This window comes from Armigeres subalbatus, chromosome 1 (assembly GCF_024139115.2).
Source record: "Armigeres subalbatus isolate Guangzhou_Male chromosome 1, GZ_Asu_2, whole genome shotgun sequence".
NCBI lineage: Eukaryota > Metazoa > Arthropoda > Insecta > Diptera > Culicidae > Armigeres > Armigeres subalbatus.
This window is the reverse complement of record NC_085139.1, coordinates 94,459,292-94,474,345: the sequence shown is the minus strand read 5'-3', so window position 1 is coordinate 94,474,345 and position 15,054 is coordinate 94,459,292. Positions and strand designations below refer to the sequence as shown.

At 46.8% G+C, this 15,054-nt stretch overlaps 3 protein-coding genes across 3 annotated transcripts in view; 2 read left to right on the top strand and 1 right to left on the bottom strand.

Moving 5' to 3' along the window:
- LOC134202756 (uncharacterized) overlaps positions 1-1,069 on the top strand; it is a 31,992-nt gene extending 30,923 nt beyond the window's left edge. Inside the window, exon 3 of the mRNA XM_062677752.1 lies at positions 30-1,069. Coding sequence (XP_062533736.1) covers positions 30-911 — 882 coding nt within the window. The 3' untranslated portion in view covers positions 912-1,069. The remainder of the gene's footprint in view (positions 1-29) is intronic.
- On the bottom strand, positions 981-13,271 carry LOC134202765 (TGF-beta-activated kinase 1 and MAP3K7-binding protein 1-like). Its single transcript, XM_062677759.1, has 4 exons — positions 12,965-13,271; positions 12,828-12,896; positions 1,239-2,333; positions 981-1,185 (listed from the first exon to the last, which is right to left on the bottom strand). Exons 1-4 carry the CDS (start codon positions 13,081-13,083, stop codon positions 1,056-1,058), a joined length of 1,413 nt encoding a protein of 470 aa, XP_062533743.1. The 5' UTR covers positions 13,084-13,271; the 3' UTR covers positions 981-1,055.
- A 142-nt stretch (positions 13,272-13,413) lies between these two features.
- LOC134202715 (BTB/POZ domain-containing protein 7) overlaps positions 13,414-15,054 on the top strand; it is a 41,277-nt gene continuing 39,636 nt past the window's right edge. The window contains exon 1 of the mRNA XM_062677726.1: positions 13,414-14,244. The gene's annotated coding sequence lies outside the window, so the exon portion shown is untranslated. The remainder of the gene's footprint in view (positions 14,245-15,054) is intronic.

The following is a 15,054-nucleotide window of genomic DNA, read 5'->3' as shown; positions in this document are numbered from 1 at the left end:
GCCAAATTGCTCTTCTTTTTGTTTTCAAGGTGGATAATTTTCTCAATGCATCGCTACCGGAGAAGAAGCACAATCAACTGGGTTTGCTGCCGGCATTGAACGTGACCGAGACTGCGAGTAGCTCATCCATTGCGCCATCGAGTTTGAACATAACGGAAAGTGTAACAACTGCAACAAGTACGACGACGGTTACGCCTACGACAACGATTGTGTCTACAACACCGATGGCATCCTATGTCTCTCCTTATGATGAATCCACGGAAAGCGAGGAGGCATCGGTGGAGGAATACTCCGAAGTGGTGACAACAACAGATGAACCGCCTATGGCGCTTCAGTCGTCGAATATCAGTGAGATCAATGTAACCGACAGCGCTGAAGACTACCCGTTTGCTAATTTCAATCCATCGGGTCCAGAGCTTGTTCTTCCGTTGAAAATCATAATCCCTGCGATCCACATTCATTACGATAAACCCAAAGAGAACAACACTTACAGCAAATACTCGTACGTAGTATTTCAAAGTGACAATCCTTCGGTGCATCAGCATGGTGGAAATCTCGAGTCAACCGAAGAGAATTCGCTGCGCGAAATCTCCTTGGAGCATGGATATAGCGTAAATGACACTTTACGGGTGATCGGCATCGACTGGCCTATGGGGCAACTACACGAAATACTTAACGCTACGTCGATATTTTACGACGATCGCACAACGCAGGTGTACCACAAAGTGGCCCGGTACAATGCCTCCGGGTTTGACGAACTCGAAGAAATCTCGGTCAGCAGTCAGTACGCTTCCTGGAAGCGCCGGGAGGCCGATCGTGCCGAACAGGCCAAAACCGAGAAGCGACACTTCATCCGCAAACACTACGAACGGCTGATACAGTGGCTCAGCTGGCAATTCGACAAGTCTTGATGGTTGGTAAGCTTTTTTTTGTGGGAGTTCGAAGCGGCGAACTAGACAAACACAACTTAATCCTAGTGCTATACTTTTAGATGTCTTTACTATATTGCAACAAACTAGAGATATATGATAGGAAAATAAACAATACAACCTGTGTTAATCGAAGTCGATGTTGGGAGGCAGTTTACCGAGTTTTCGTGCCTCTGCTACGCGACGGTGATAGTCCGAAAAGTCCACGTAGGAATTCACGCGCTTTTCTGTTTCTGAGAAGTTGTCGTTTTCACTTCTAAAATAGATGAGGGATATCAGTTAGGGTTCATCATGGCGATATGTGCTTACCGTTCTGAGCTAGTGGCTGAGATGTTAGTTCCCATACCGGAGCAATCGATTTCGGTTCCATAGCTGTGATTGGTGGGCGTGGCGTCCGAACCGGTGGTCGATGATGACGCCGAAGTAGTGGACGTATATGACCGATTGCTAGTTTTTCGGTTATTAAATGCGTTCGGTAGTGGGTAGTTGAAATTTCGGATCAACAGTGTTATGTCATCCCGATTGGAAAAAGATGTTGGTTTCTCTTCATCGACTTGTTGCATAAAGACATCGTGATGCAGTTGAACGACTCTATGCACTACTGATTGTGCCACTCCGGCGAGAGTTGATTGGGCCTGAAATTCTTCGGCGATCATCTGGACTAGATTTCGATTGCCGTAACTTGTGTCTCCCGGGTATAGATCGTGGAGAGCGCGACAGAGGCCACTGGACATCAATACCAAGAATTTGCAAGCTGGAGTGATGGGTACCGATCCAACGATCTCGGGTTGGAAAATTACTGGTTCGGACCAAGCATCAGATAGAAAATCGCAGTCCTTGAAGCCATTTTTGCCGAGGTAGTTTCCGATGCACCGGGTACTGTACAAAGGCCAGTTTTCAAAGTTCTGAGCCTCTAAACCAAGTCGGAACAACCGAAGAACTTCTTCCTCGTTGTACAAATTGTGGTCGACGCTGAGTTGCGTCACCGTAAGTGTATCAAAGTCATCCGTTTTGCACAACAACGCCCGACAATTGCCGATGTTTCCTATGTACAGCTTGGATTGATAAATCAGTGCCAACACTGCACTGCTCCCCACTGACAACTCCAGCTTGAGCTTACCCAACTTCTGCAAGACGTTACCGAACTCCTGTGAAATCTGATATTGACGAAGATCAATGTCCGATAGTTGCATCTGGAGGGCCGTTCTTGTGGCCAGCTCCACGTCGATCGAATCGATGTAGCCCTTCTCGACGGCGTGAAATGCCTGCCGGATGACATCCTTTACGGCTTCGTCGGTGCTGCGTCCGTTCAATTGCCCGAGCAGCAAATCTGCGGCCATTTTTTGCAGGGCAAAGTCGGCCACTCGTACCCCATTGTGGCCGGAATAAATGGCGTAGAGGAGGCTGAAAAGGCGTTATTTTTGAGAGAGAAAAAAAAATCAGATCAGAAAGGTTGGTGAAGAAAATTAAACTACAGAATTTCGCTACAAACTTCTATGTGTACCGCGGATAATCAAATTTCGGATATAGGGGAAAAGACGGCTTTGGCAGGTTTTGTTCTATTATTGTCAGGGGGGTTTTTGTCGACCAAATTTTATGAAATTTGGCCACAATATTCTTTGATATGCAAAGAATGTTTATGCCAAATTTGAGCATAATCAGTCATAAAAAAAACCCTGACAATAATAGAACAAAACCTGCTAAATGGGAAAGTTTTTTGATCACCGTACATGACTCAATCATTATTGATTTATTGGCATTTATCGGTGAGTACAACATCTAAAGCTCAAAGTAAGAGGGAGCGCCGTTCCTGGGTGGACGTTAGGCAGAATAACAGCGATTTCAACAATGCTGTTCTCACAACTGGCCCTCTACTAAAATTTCAATTTCTGTTCGCTTCATACTCGTCGCTCGCTTGTGACACCTATCCATACTGTTCTTCATTGTTGCGCTCCCTCTTACTTTGAGCTTTAGATGTTGTACTCACCGATAAATGCCAATAAATCAATAATGATTAAAACCTGCCAAAGCCGTCATTCCCCCTACTCAAACTTTGGACGCTTCAATTCTATTTGTATCCTTGGTTTGTACCTACAAATTAAATGAAAGTAAATTGCAACAAATCTGTTAGCTTAGAAACCTTTGTTAGTAGGTGTTGAATATTTGAAGAAGTCACCTTACTTAATTTACGCGACCAATGCACCGAAGGTTCCGAACAACTAATATTGAAGATACGTACACCGATCTCGATATTGCTCACGTCTTGTGCTTCCTAGAGCACGAATCAACGGACGAGAAATGAGCGAAAACGGATAGCTGTTCGCAGAATTCTGTGGTAATAACAACATGGTGATCGGGGAATCACTCTTCCATCATCGACCGGTTCACAAGGTCACGTGGGTCTTCTTGCGTCAGCCCAAAATGGAAACAGAGCCTTCTTGATGTACGGAGTAAACGTAGTGCCGATATCGTGTCTGATCATCACCTCCTCATCGGCGAAATACGCCTGCACATTGCCCGGATTCGGCGGCAAGATGAGAGAGTTGGACGACAATTCAACACACGCTGACTGGAAGATGCCATGGTCAAAAAGATATGCATGGAAGAACTGGAGACTCGTGCTGCAGATATTCTGGAAGGTGGCAGCGTGGAAAACCAATGTACCAATGTAGAAAACAATATATCATCGATGAGACCTGAAGGAAGATAGAGGAGCGAAGAGATGCCAAAGCCGCGATAGATCGAATAAAAACTAGAGGAGCCATAGTCTTAGCTCGTCAATGATACGCGGCTCTTGAGAAGTAAGTAAAACGCTCATGTCGACGGGACAAGCGAGCGTGGGCAGACTCTCTGGCCGACGAATGAGAGAGAGCCGCCGCAACCGGGGACATTCGCCTCCTCTACGATATTTCACGACGCTTAAGTGGGGCGAAGATGAATGCAACGATGCCTGTGAAAGTCGCGAATGATCAGTTATTGACCGACCCAACTGATCAGCTGAAACGCTGGTTCGAGCACTTCGAACAACTTTTTCAAGTGCCAGCTAGGCCATTGACTACGAAAAAGCTTTCGACCGTCTCAATCACGAGAATATGTGGGGCACGGCAAATGCTGGGTAAAGCGTACCATTGGTACTTCGCGTACCTGAAGGAATAAAATAGACCCCATCTCGCGGTCCTTAGCCTCTTACCCAGCAACTCCTATCCCTACCTCCCGCGGTGCTGGCCGGGATACGAGCAACTTTAGGGAAGACCGGGTAACCAACCCCAGTGGGAACTATGGTCGTATGCTGACAGGGGAGGGGTTTGCTCCTCTCCGGAGGTGCAAATCTTATTGAGCGTCTGTTCTCCATGTCAGGATCGGCTCATAACAGCGTCTGTTCTCCATGTTAGGGGCGGCTGATCATCGTCCGAGTGCCAGCGAGGGACTCTAAGTGAAACTGTGCACCATGGTCCACCGGGAATAAGGAGGAATGGTCCTCCGGAAAATTGGGGGGTTTGGTGTCAAGCCCTGCAAGCCAGCCTGTAAAACAACATAAGCAACGAACAATCAACAAGAGCGCACGCACCGGAACCATCGGCGAAGACCACTGCGATGAAAAGGGACTAGCGATTGGAAACTCGGTTCGTGGAACTGCAAATCTCTCAACTTCATCGGGAGCACACGCATACTCGCCGATGTGCTCAAGGACCGTGGATTCAGCATCGTAGCGCTGCAGGAGGTTTGTTGGAACGGACCAATGGAGCGAACGTTTAGAGGTAATCATACCATCTACCAGAGCTGCGGCAACACACACGAGCTGGGAACAGCTTTCATAGTGATGGGCGACATGCAAAGGCGCGTGATCGGGTGGTGGCCGATCAACGAGAGAATGTGCAGGTTGAGGATCAAAGGCCGGTTCTTCAACTTCAGCATAATCAACGTCCATAGCCCACACTCCGGAAGCACTGATGATGATAAGGACGCATTCTACGCGCAGCTGGAACGTGAGTACGACAGCTGCCCAAGCCACGACGTCAAAGTCATCATAGGAGATTTGAACGCTCAGGTTGGCCAAGAGGAGGAGTTTAGACCGACTATTGGAAAGTTCAGCGCTCACCGGCTGACGAACGAAAACGGCCTACGACAAATTGATTTCGCCGCCTCCAAGAATATGGCCATTCGCAGCACCTACTTCCAACACAGCCTCCCGTATCGGTACACCTGGAGATCACCACTGCAGACTGAATCACAAATCGACCACGTTCTGATTGATGGACGGCACTTCTCCGACATTATCGACGTCAGGACATATCGTGGCGCTAACATCGACTCTGACCACTATCTGGTGATGGTTAAACTGCGCCCAAAACTATCCGTCATCAACAATGTTCGGTACCGACGACCGCCGCGGTACGACCTAGAGCGACTGAAGCAACCTGATGTCGCCACTACATACGCGCAGCATCTCGAGGCAGCGTTGCCGGAAGAGGGTGAGCTCGATGGGGCCCCTCTTGAGGACTGCTGGAATACAGTCAAAGCAGCCATTAACGACGCAGCGGAGAACAACGTCGGGTATATGGGTCGAAGTCGACGGAACGATTGGTTCGACGAAGAGTGCAGACAGGTTCTGGAGGAGAAGGACGCAGCGCGGGCGGTCGCGCTGCAGCAAGGTACTCGGCAGAACGTTAAACGTTATAGTCGGAAGCGGAAACAGCAGACCCACCTTCTCCAGGAGAAGAAACAACGCCAGGAAGAAGCGGAGTGCGAGGAGATGGAACAGCTGTGCCGTTCTCAAGAAACACGCAAGTTCTACGGTCAACGCATCCTGCAAAGGCTTCGTGCCGGGATAAGGATGGGAGCATCTTGACCGACGAACGTGTGGTGATCGAAAGGTGGAAGCAGCACTACGAGGAACATCTGAATGGCGCTGAGAGTACAGGCAGTGAAAGTCAAGGCAGCGGAGGAGATGACTACGTCAGTTCAGCGGACGATGGAAGCCAACCAGCCCCCACCTTGAGGGAAGTTAAGGATGCCATTCAACAGCTAAAGACCAATAAAGCAGCTGGTAAGGATGGTATCGGAGCTGAGCTCATCAAGATGGGCCCGGAAAAGCTGGCCACTTGCCTGCACAAACTGATAGTCAGAATCTGGGAAACCGAACAGCTACCGGAGGAGTGGAAGGAAGGGGTTATATGCCCCATCTACAAGAAAGGCGACAAACTGGAGTGTGAGAACTTTCGAGCGATCACCATCCTTAATGCCGCCTACAAAGTGATATCCCAGATCATCTTCCGTCGTCTTCAGTTCGTGGGAAGTTATCAAGCCGGCTTCGTTGACGGCCGCTCGACAACGGACCAGATCTTTACTGTACGGCAAATCCTTCAAAAATGCCGTGAATACCACGTCCCAACGCACCATCTGTTCGTTGATTTCAAGGCGGCATACGACAGTATAGACCGCGTAGAGCTATGGGAAATTATGGACTAGAGCAGCTTCCCTGGGAAGCTTACCAGACTGATCAAAGCAACGGTGGATGGTGTGCAAAACTGTGTGAAGATTTCGGGCAAACACTCCAGTTCGTTCGAATCGCGCCGGGGACTAAGACAAGGTGATGGACTTTCGTGCCTGTTGTTCAACATTGCGCTAGAAGGTGTTATGCGGAGAGCCGGGTGTAATAGCCGGGGTACGATTTTCAACAGATCCAGTCAGTTTATTTGCTTCGCGGATGACATGGACATTGTCGGCCGAACATTTGGAAAGGTGGCAGAACTGTACACCCGCCTGAAACGTGAAGCAACAAAGTTGGACTGGTGGTGAATGCGTCAAAGACAAAGTACATGCTTGTGGGCGGAACCGAGCGCGACAGGGCCCGCCTGAGAAGCAGTGTTACGATAGACGGGGATACCTTCGAGGTGGTTGAGGAATTCGTCTACCTCGGATCCTTGCTAACGGCTGACAACAACGTTAGTCGTGAAATACGAAGGCGCATCATCTGTGGAAGTCGGGCCTACTACGGGCTCCAGAAGAAACTGCGGTCGAAAAAGATTCGCCACCGCACCAAATGTGTCATGTACAAGACGCTTATAAGACCGGTTGTCCTCTACGGACATGAAACATGGACAATGCTTGAGGAGGACTTGCAAGCACTCGGAGTATTCGAGAGACGGGTGCTTAGGACCATCTTTGGCGGTGTGCAAGAAGACGGTGTGTGGCGGCGAAGAATGAACCATGAGCTCGCCCAACTCTACGGCGAACCCAGTATCCAGAATGTAGCTAAAGCCGGAAGTGTACGATGGGCAGGACATGTTGCAAGAATGCCGGACAGCAACCCTGCAAAGATGGTATTCGCTTCTGATCTGGCAGGTACGAGACGGCGTGGAGCGCAGCGAGCGAGATGGGAAGACCAGCTGCAAAACGACTTGGCGAGCGTGTGGCGTATTCGAGGATGGAGAGATGCGGCCTCGAACCGTGTATTGTGGCGTCAAATTGTTGATTCAGTGTTATCTGTTTAGATGTTAACAAAATAAATGAATGAATGTGGGGCGCCCTGAGACGCAAGGGAGTTCCTGACAAAATCATCGGCCTCATCGAGGCACAGTACGAGGCCTTCTTGTGTAGAGTGCTGCACAATGGGGTCTTGTCCGACCCTATCCGGCTCGTAGCTGGTGCGAGGCAAGGATGTATTCTATCACATTCACTGTTCCTCATGGTAATCGACGAGATTCTGATAGGTGTGATTGACCGTGAACCAAACCGCGGGCTGCTATGGCAGCCTATAACTTACCTGGTACCTGGATACCTTGTTGGTCACAGCTCACTTATACATTTATGACTAGCGTATTGTCGAGCTCCATAATCGTCGGTCTTGTGCGATGTTCCTCCAGTTTCCCCGAACGTTTAGGGTCCCCAGGTCCCATTCCACCGTGTGCAGTCAGCGTGTTCGTGGCCGTCCACGAGTTCGCCGGCCCCTATCTGGTTCTCTTTTCAATATTGTTTTCGCTATTATTTCTTCCGACATTCGCACCAAGTGATCAGCCTTCTGAAGTCTGCCGTATTTTATACGATTCGCAATATGTTTTTCTTTGTATACTTGATACAGCTCGTTTAGTGATGAACTCTATAATTCTGAAAAATCACTATAATAAAGCTTAAAAAAAAAGATACAGCTCGTGATACATGCGTCTGTACCACACACCATTTTCTAGTTTCCCTTCAAGTATTGTACGCAGCACGTTTCGCTCGAAAACCACGAAAGCTCTCCGGTTCGCCTCTTTTAACGTCCATGTGTCATGTCCAGAAAGGATCACTGGTAGAATCAGAGTTTTGTATAGAGCAAATTTCGTTTCCGTCTGCATGTTGCGGAACCTAAGCTGGTTACGTATTCCTTAAACGGCCCTACTCGCAGCAGCACTTTTCACTTCACGGGAAACGTTATTGTCACATGTCACAAGCGTTCCAAGGTGAACAAATTCTTTAACAACTTCAAACACATCCCCATCAAGCACTACATCAGCGCCAACACCGCTAGGTCTTCCCCTATCTCTACTTGCCACCATGTACTTTGTCTTGGTAGAGTTAATGGTTAAGTCTATCCTCACCGTCTCCCTCTTCAGTGGGACAAGACAAAAGCTTCCACTACTGCTCTGCGATCGATTCTAATGATGAGGTCGAGTACAATGTTGAACAATAAATTCGAAAGTACATCACCCTGCTCCAATCCGTCTAATTGTGACCTTCGGTTGAGGTTGACACTTCGTCTGCAATCCGAATACTTGATTTCGAGCCATCCAGCGTTGCACGTATTAGTCTAACCAGTTGCGCCGGAAAAACTTGTTCGGACATTATCTGCCACAGCTCATTTCTTTTCACTGAATCGTACGCTGCTTTAAAATTGTGAGTCTGCAAGTTGTACTCCCGGAATTTATCAAGGATCATCCGCAGGATGAACATCTGATCCGTCGTTGATCGGCCCTCACGAAAATCTGCCTGGTATTCGCCGTCGAAGGACTCCTCAATCGGTCTCAGTCTGTTAAACAGGATACGCGACAGGATTTTGCCGAGTTCAGAAGGGTGATCCCTCTGTAATTGGCACACTCTAGTCTGAGCCCTTTCTTATAGATTGGGCATATGAGCCCATCCAACCAGCCGGCAGGCAGTTCTTCATCCTCCCATATATTCTGGATAATGTAGTGGATTGATTGAAGCAGCTGCTTACTTCCGTGTTTGAGAAGCTCGACCGGGATCTCGTCCTTCCCAGCAGCTTTACTGTTTTTCAGCTCGTTTAGAGCATTGTTTACCTCGTCCAGCGTTGTTGATTCCACAGCTTGACCCTCGTCGACTATGTCCATCCTGCTCCTTAATACACCTTCATTTTCACCGCTCAACAAATTTTCGAAGTGCTCTTTCCACCTGGCTGCCACCAACGTCTTGTCTGCCAGCAAATTCCCCTCTCGGTCATTGCACATGCCGGGCAGTGGCGCAACATTGATAGCTGTGTAAATCCTCAGCATATCGTTGCTATCCATGTTCTCCTGCGCTTCAGCTATCACACTCTCTTCGTGTTGTATTCTCACTGCGGTGGATTCTTTTCGCTTCTGCCCTTGCCACACTGTACCGCTCTCTGTTGGAATGGGTACGAGCCACTAGCGTTCGACTCCTAGCTGCATTTTTCCCGTCCGTCACTCGTTGCCACTCCTCATCAAACTAACCATTTCGTTGGCGTTGCTGTGCAGTGCCAAACACTTCCTGCGATGTTGTAGTCACAATCTGTCCGTTGGCATCTCCTATCCGCTCGTCCAGCTTCTGGTGGTACTGTTCAGCAACTCCTTCGACTAAGAAGTGTTGGATATTGAAACGCATCGTTCTGTTGTTTCGTGACGCTGGAAAGTCACGCCCGAATTTTTGCAACTACAAGGTAGTGATCCGAGTCAATGATTGGTCCTCTGAAGGACCTTACATCCATAAGATCCGAGAAATGCCGTCCGTCGATCAGCACCTGGTCTATCTGTGAACAAGTGTCTCCACTCGAATGTTGCCAGGTGTGTGCGGATATTCTTATGTGAAGTAGGTACTGCTGATTGCCATCCCTCTAGCAGCAGCAAAGGTCACAAGTCGCAGACCATTATCGTTGGTAGCGGAATGAAGGCTTTCCGTACCAATGACAGAGTGAAACTTTCTCTTCCAATCTGCGCATTTGCATCCCCGGTGACAATCTTTACATCGTGTGTTGGGCACTCTCCTTAGGCTTATCAAGGCTCTCATAGAACTCATCCTTCATGTCATCAGGTTTATCGTTCGTTGTGGCATAGATGCTGATCAGGCTATAGTTGAATACTTTGCCCTTCATTCTCAACACGAAAATTAGGTCGCTTATCGGCTTCCACCGAATAACACGTTACAACTGCTTCCCGATCACCATGAAGCCAACTACTCTCCGCCGGTATAGTAGATATGGTACTTGAATGAAGTGTTATCTATGGGATCCACCGCCCGGAATTCAAGTTTTCCAGTTCTGGGCCACTGTTTTTGCTGGATTGCTGCCACACTCAAGCCAACCATCTGCAACTCATGAGTCCAACACGTGCGGGATCATATTCACGTTCCAAGATCCACTTTCCAATCATTGTCCTTAATTCGTTGCCGGGTCTGTTGCCGTTGAATCAATCCATTTGCTCTATTTTTGCTTTTCTTGGTCATTGTAGAATCTTCGGTAGACTACCTTACCAGGGTTGCGCATCCTACATCGCGTTGAAGGAGCTGGCTTCTCGATACTGACACGATACAGCATGGTGTGCACAGTTTAGTTTAGAGTCCCTCGCTGCACTCGGACGATGATCAGCCGCCCCTAGCATGGAGAATAGACGCTCGTACAGATCTGCACCTCCGGAGAGGAGCGAATCCCCCTTCCCTGTCAGCATACGACCATAGTTCCCACCGGAGTTGGTTACCCGATCTTCCCTAAGGTTGCTCAGGACACGAGGAGGTAGGGATAGGAGTGGGGTCTATTTTATTCCTTCAGGCATGCATTACCCAGCATTTGCCATACCAATCGATTGAAGTATGTTTCACAAAATAGCATTCTAGACATGGCCCATTTTCCGCTACACAAGATTAGGAGGCTATACAGTTGACGATCTAAAAGATAGCCTAGGCTAGGAGAGCTCTCCTTGCATCATGCACACGTATTACCGGCTGTGAATTTCCTCTCGTCCATATCTCCTTAATCTTCTTCGCAGTGAACAAACATGCATAGGCCCAATGAGAATAGATAGAAGATGAGGAAGAAGACCAAATGCAAGTGTATTAGTGGATGATGGGAAATGTAAACAGCAAATGGTGACGTACATATTTGCACGCCGTCTTATGGGAGCTCGTTCGAATGTATTAGTGAAAGCGTTTTTCGCCATACAAGAAAGGCACGCACACAGCATATGGATTTCCATACCTTAGTATTTATTTTCATTGGCATAGGCCTGCCAGATTGAATAACAGTTGAAAATTGTTAGAGACATTTCAACCTATGAGTGGGGAAAGTGAGGCAAGATCACCATATGGAGCAAGACAGCCAACGTTGATTATGACTTAAGTGAGCAATATATTCACATTATTATTACGAGGAATAGTTAACAATATAATGAAAGGCTAACAACTGAATAACGCTTTTTGACAACCTCACTTGTTCTTGAAATATTGATTTTAGGTTGGTTTAGTTGAAATTCTAATATTTTTATAATTTTGTAGTTACATAATTCAAGGTTTAAAGCCTTAAGGTCACTCTTGACGGAATCCAATTTTCAAAGTACTCGCGTTTTCAAGGGCACACCATTCGATACGGAAGCAACGCACAACTGTCATTTTTATTTTTTCACGCATGCTGCTACGCGTTGCGTGCGTTGCTTCCGTATCGAATGGTGTGCCCTTGAAAACGCGAGTACTTTGAAAATTGGATTCCGTCAGGAGTGACCTTAATGACTCATTTTTCTGCACAAATTGATATTCACCAAAGCTTTTATATAACTAAAGCCGATTCTATATTAATAATTTGAGGAGTAATTACAGTAATTATGTTCAAAAGGATAAACATCTTTGGATATATTTATGTTGACTTATAGGGTGGTATTGCCAACTGTATTAGAAACGAGGTCATCTCCAGGATGACTGCCGCTAACCAGAAGTCGAGCACATCTGTATATGGAGTCCTGTATACAGATGTGCTCGACTTGCATTTAGCGGCAGATTAAGAGTCGCCTAACTCTTAAAATGCATTTCAAAAATCATCAAAATAGTTTCTACCTGAATCAGAGATGATTTAAAACAACGGATATGGTTTTAATCGTAAAAATTAGCTTTAGGCAAATTCAAATATTGTTCTTGAGCCAGTGGTCAACAAATCAACATGGAATACGACATTTTCAAGCGAAGCAACATTTGAACATAATCCCTAGAACTGCAAGAAATGTGTCACCCGTTCTAAATAAATTCAGCACACTTGCTCGTCTTGCCCCGAGGGGGTGGCTATATCGCCCCAAATGGTAAATATGAGCATCATAAAAACACCTTTTTGAAAACCCAGTTTATAAGGTCATTATTCAGTGTTTATTGATACCTATGCCAAAGATAAGACATCATAAATGTGTTTCATGGACGAATCAGCAGGATTCATAGAAGTTTCACTTAGGGTGACCATCTTGCCCCCTTTCCCCTATGTATCTCCAGATAAGCTGATGTATATACTTCTCCTGAATCCTGAGATGTATTAATTTGTAAAAGTTTTTGGTATTTATCCCGTACATTTTCATGGCTCGACTTACATAGATTTGATTCGACGTCATTATTATGTTCACAGCACATCATAGAAGTGCGACAAGCATTACTTCAATCAGGCCTACAGGCCTGTTACTTCAAACCCGCACTTACGTATCGTCCACCATGCAAAGACACTTCTTATCTCGGGACTTAAACGCCTCGATACGACTGCCATCTTTCCTGAAATAGAGTGAAAAATTGATCATCTGGAATCTAAAACCAAGAATCTTGAATCGATAGACGAATACCTGTACGTTTGATTGGTAGCTTCTCCAACGCCTGTATGGGGACAAACTTGCAAATCGTCCGTCCACGGACGAGTCTGGAACCCGGCCGCTGCTTCAACTGCATCTATTCCGGCTCTCATGCCCACTTCTGCAGGATTCCAATGCACACTGACTCTGAATCTGATTCACCTTTTTCCAATCGGATTCGCCCAGCTCCGTAAAGAACAAGCGCAATCAAAACAAAACTGGAAATAGTCGAACCTTCCCAACGCGCGCTCTGGCGAGTAAAGTGGCAATCATACCGCACCTGATTGCCCTGTTGTAACGTTTGACGTCGCCGCCATGAGGGAAGGGCACGCATACTGCCTCGCTGTTTAAAGAGAAAACATCATTTTCCCACTGTGTTCACGTTCCGTTCGTTCACATCGATAACACCCGCAGCTCACGGGTGTGCGTATATTTACTCGGGATCTCTCTCTTCATTTACGAGTCGTGTCAAAAAACTTGAAAATAAAATTTTCCTTAGGCGGATCGACTCGGGCACAGGGGAAAAGTTTTTCGCGAAAGGTGTTTCCCGACAGTTCGGTATCGGTCGAAAATTGGTGCAAATTATGCGCGAAGGGTTGACGAGTGGAGTTGCGATCGAGTTAGCCGGAATAGAACGCGCCACGGAGTGAAATATTGCATTCGAAATTCTTCGGATTGCAACTGAGACGACGGTCTACCTTCTGTGTTGCAAGAAAAGTGGCTCCCTCTGCTGGTGAAAATGTGTATGTGCCCTGGTGCATTTGTGTATAGTGGATCGTCCCAATAATAATGGGCAGATAGATGAAAGTGCTGCTGCTCCCATCGCCAGTGCTCTTGGTGTTGTGTTGGGAAAGAGGGTGCTACTGCTGGAATGTGCCAGTGTGAGTGTATTATTACGGCCACGGATCCACAAAAGGCTACAGAAGGAGCACCATCGTCGACGATTTCTGGAGTATGGTAAAAATAAATGTAAACATGGCCGAATGACAAGAGCCAAGAAGACGGAAATGAAAATATTCAAGTGTGCTGGAAAATAGTTTAGTGCTGCCGAAGTTCAGTATCAGTGGCAGTAGGCATTACAGCGGATCAAAAACGTGAACCCAGCCTACTACGGTGCGTGTTGGATATATTGTGCAATATTGTTACCGCATAGCGAGACATCACCATTAGAATCGAGGCGATACGCGAGTGAGAGATCTACCACCAGACGAAAATCAAATCCTCAAGTTTTCCGGAAAAACTCCATCGCAAAATGGTTTTTCATTTGTATTCAGGTAAGTTCCACTACCGGGAAGAAGCATCCTTGCAATCTATCATTCCGTGAAACTAGTACATTCTTCCTTTGTATATTTCCTACATTTCGTTTTCAGGCGTGGGAGATTTCCTTTAATTTATCTGAAAGGCTTGTTGGTTGCTTTCCAACCAGTCCCACCAACCTTCATTCACACATTCTCCGCTCTTTCTCTCGCTTCGCTTGGGCATAAACTCATTTTTTTCTGCCATCGTTGTATGACTCCTCATCTTCTGACTGATGGACTAGTCATGCCAATTGTTCGCACTCTCCCCGATCGAAACTATTGATTAGATTAGAATATGGAATAATTTCGTTGACCAGCTTTGGTATCCGTCAGTGACACTCGGCACCATGTAAATCCAGTATGTCCCAGTGAAGAAAGTTCTACGACCTGCTTCTTCTCATGTGTCGCTTGGTATGCTGTTCAATGTGCAGAACGAACTACTGCCATACAAAATTTACATTTCCAAACGCTACAAGCCGAACGCTACTTTCTGGTATTGTTTGATTGTTCGTCACGCGAGGATGCCTCCCAAGTAAGCCTACCGTGTAGGTACTGAGGTGCTCACAAACATACCCACAAGCACACATGCCTTGCTCGCTGATGCGTTTTTCCTGTACAATGAATGCTTCCTCCATCAATTCATTTGCAAATTGTTGCTACTCACAGGTGTTTTTCGGGTCATCCATGCTATGAACGCTATGAAAGGTGTTTTGTTTTGCATTGCATTTGGCTCTTTAAGTCTTGGTGACTTAACCACCGCTTGAATAGGTCAACACTCAACTCTGC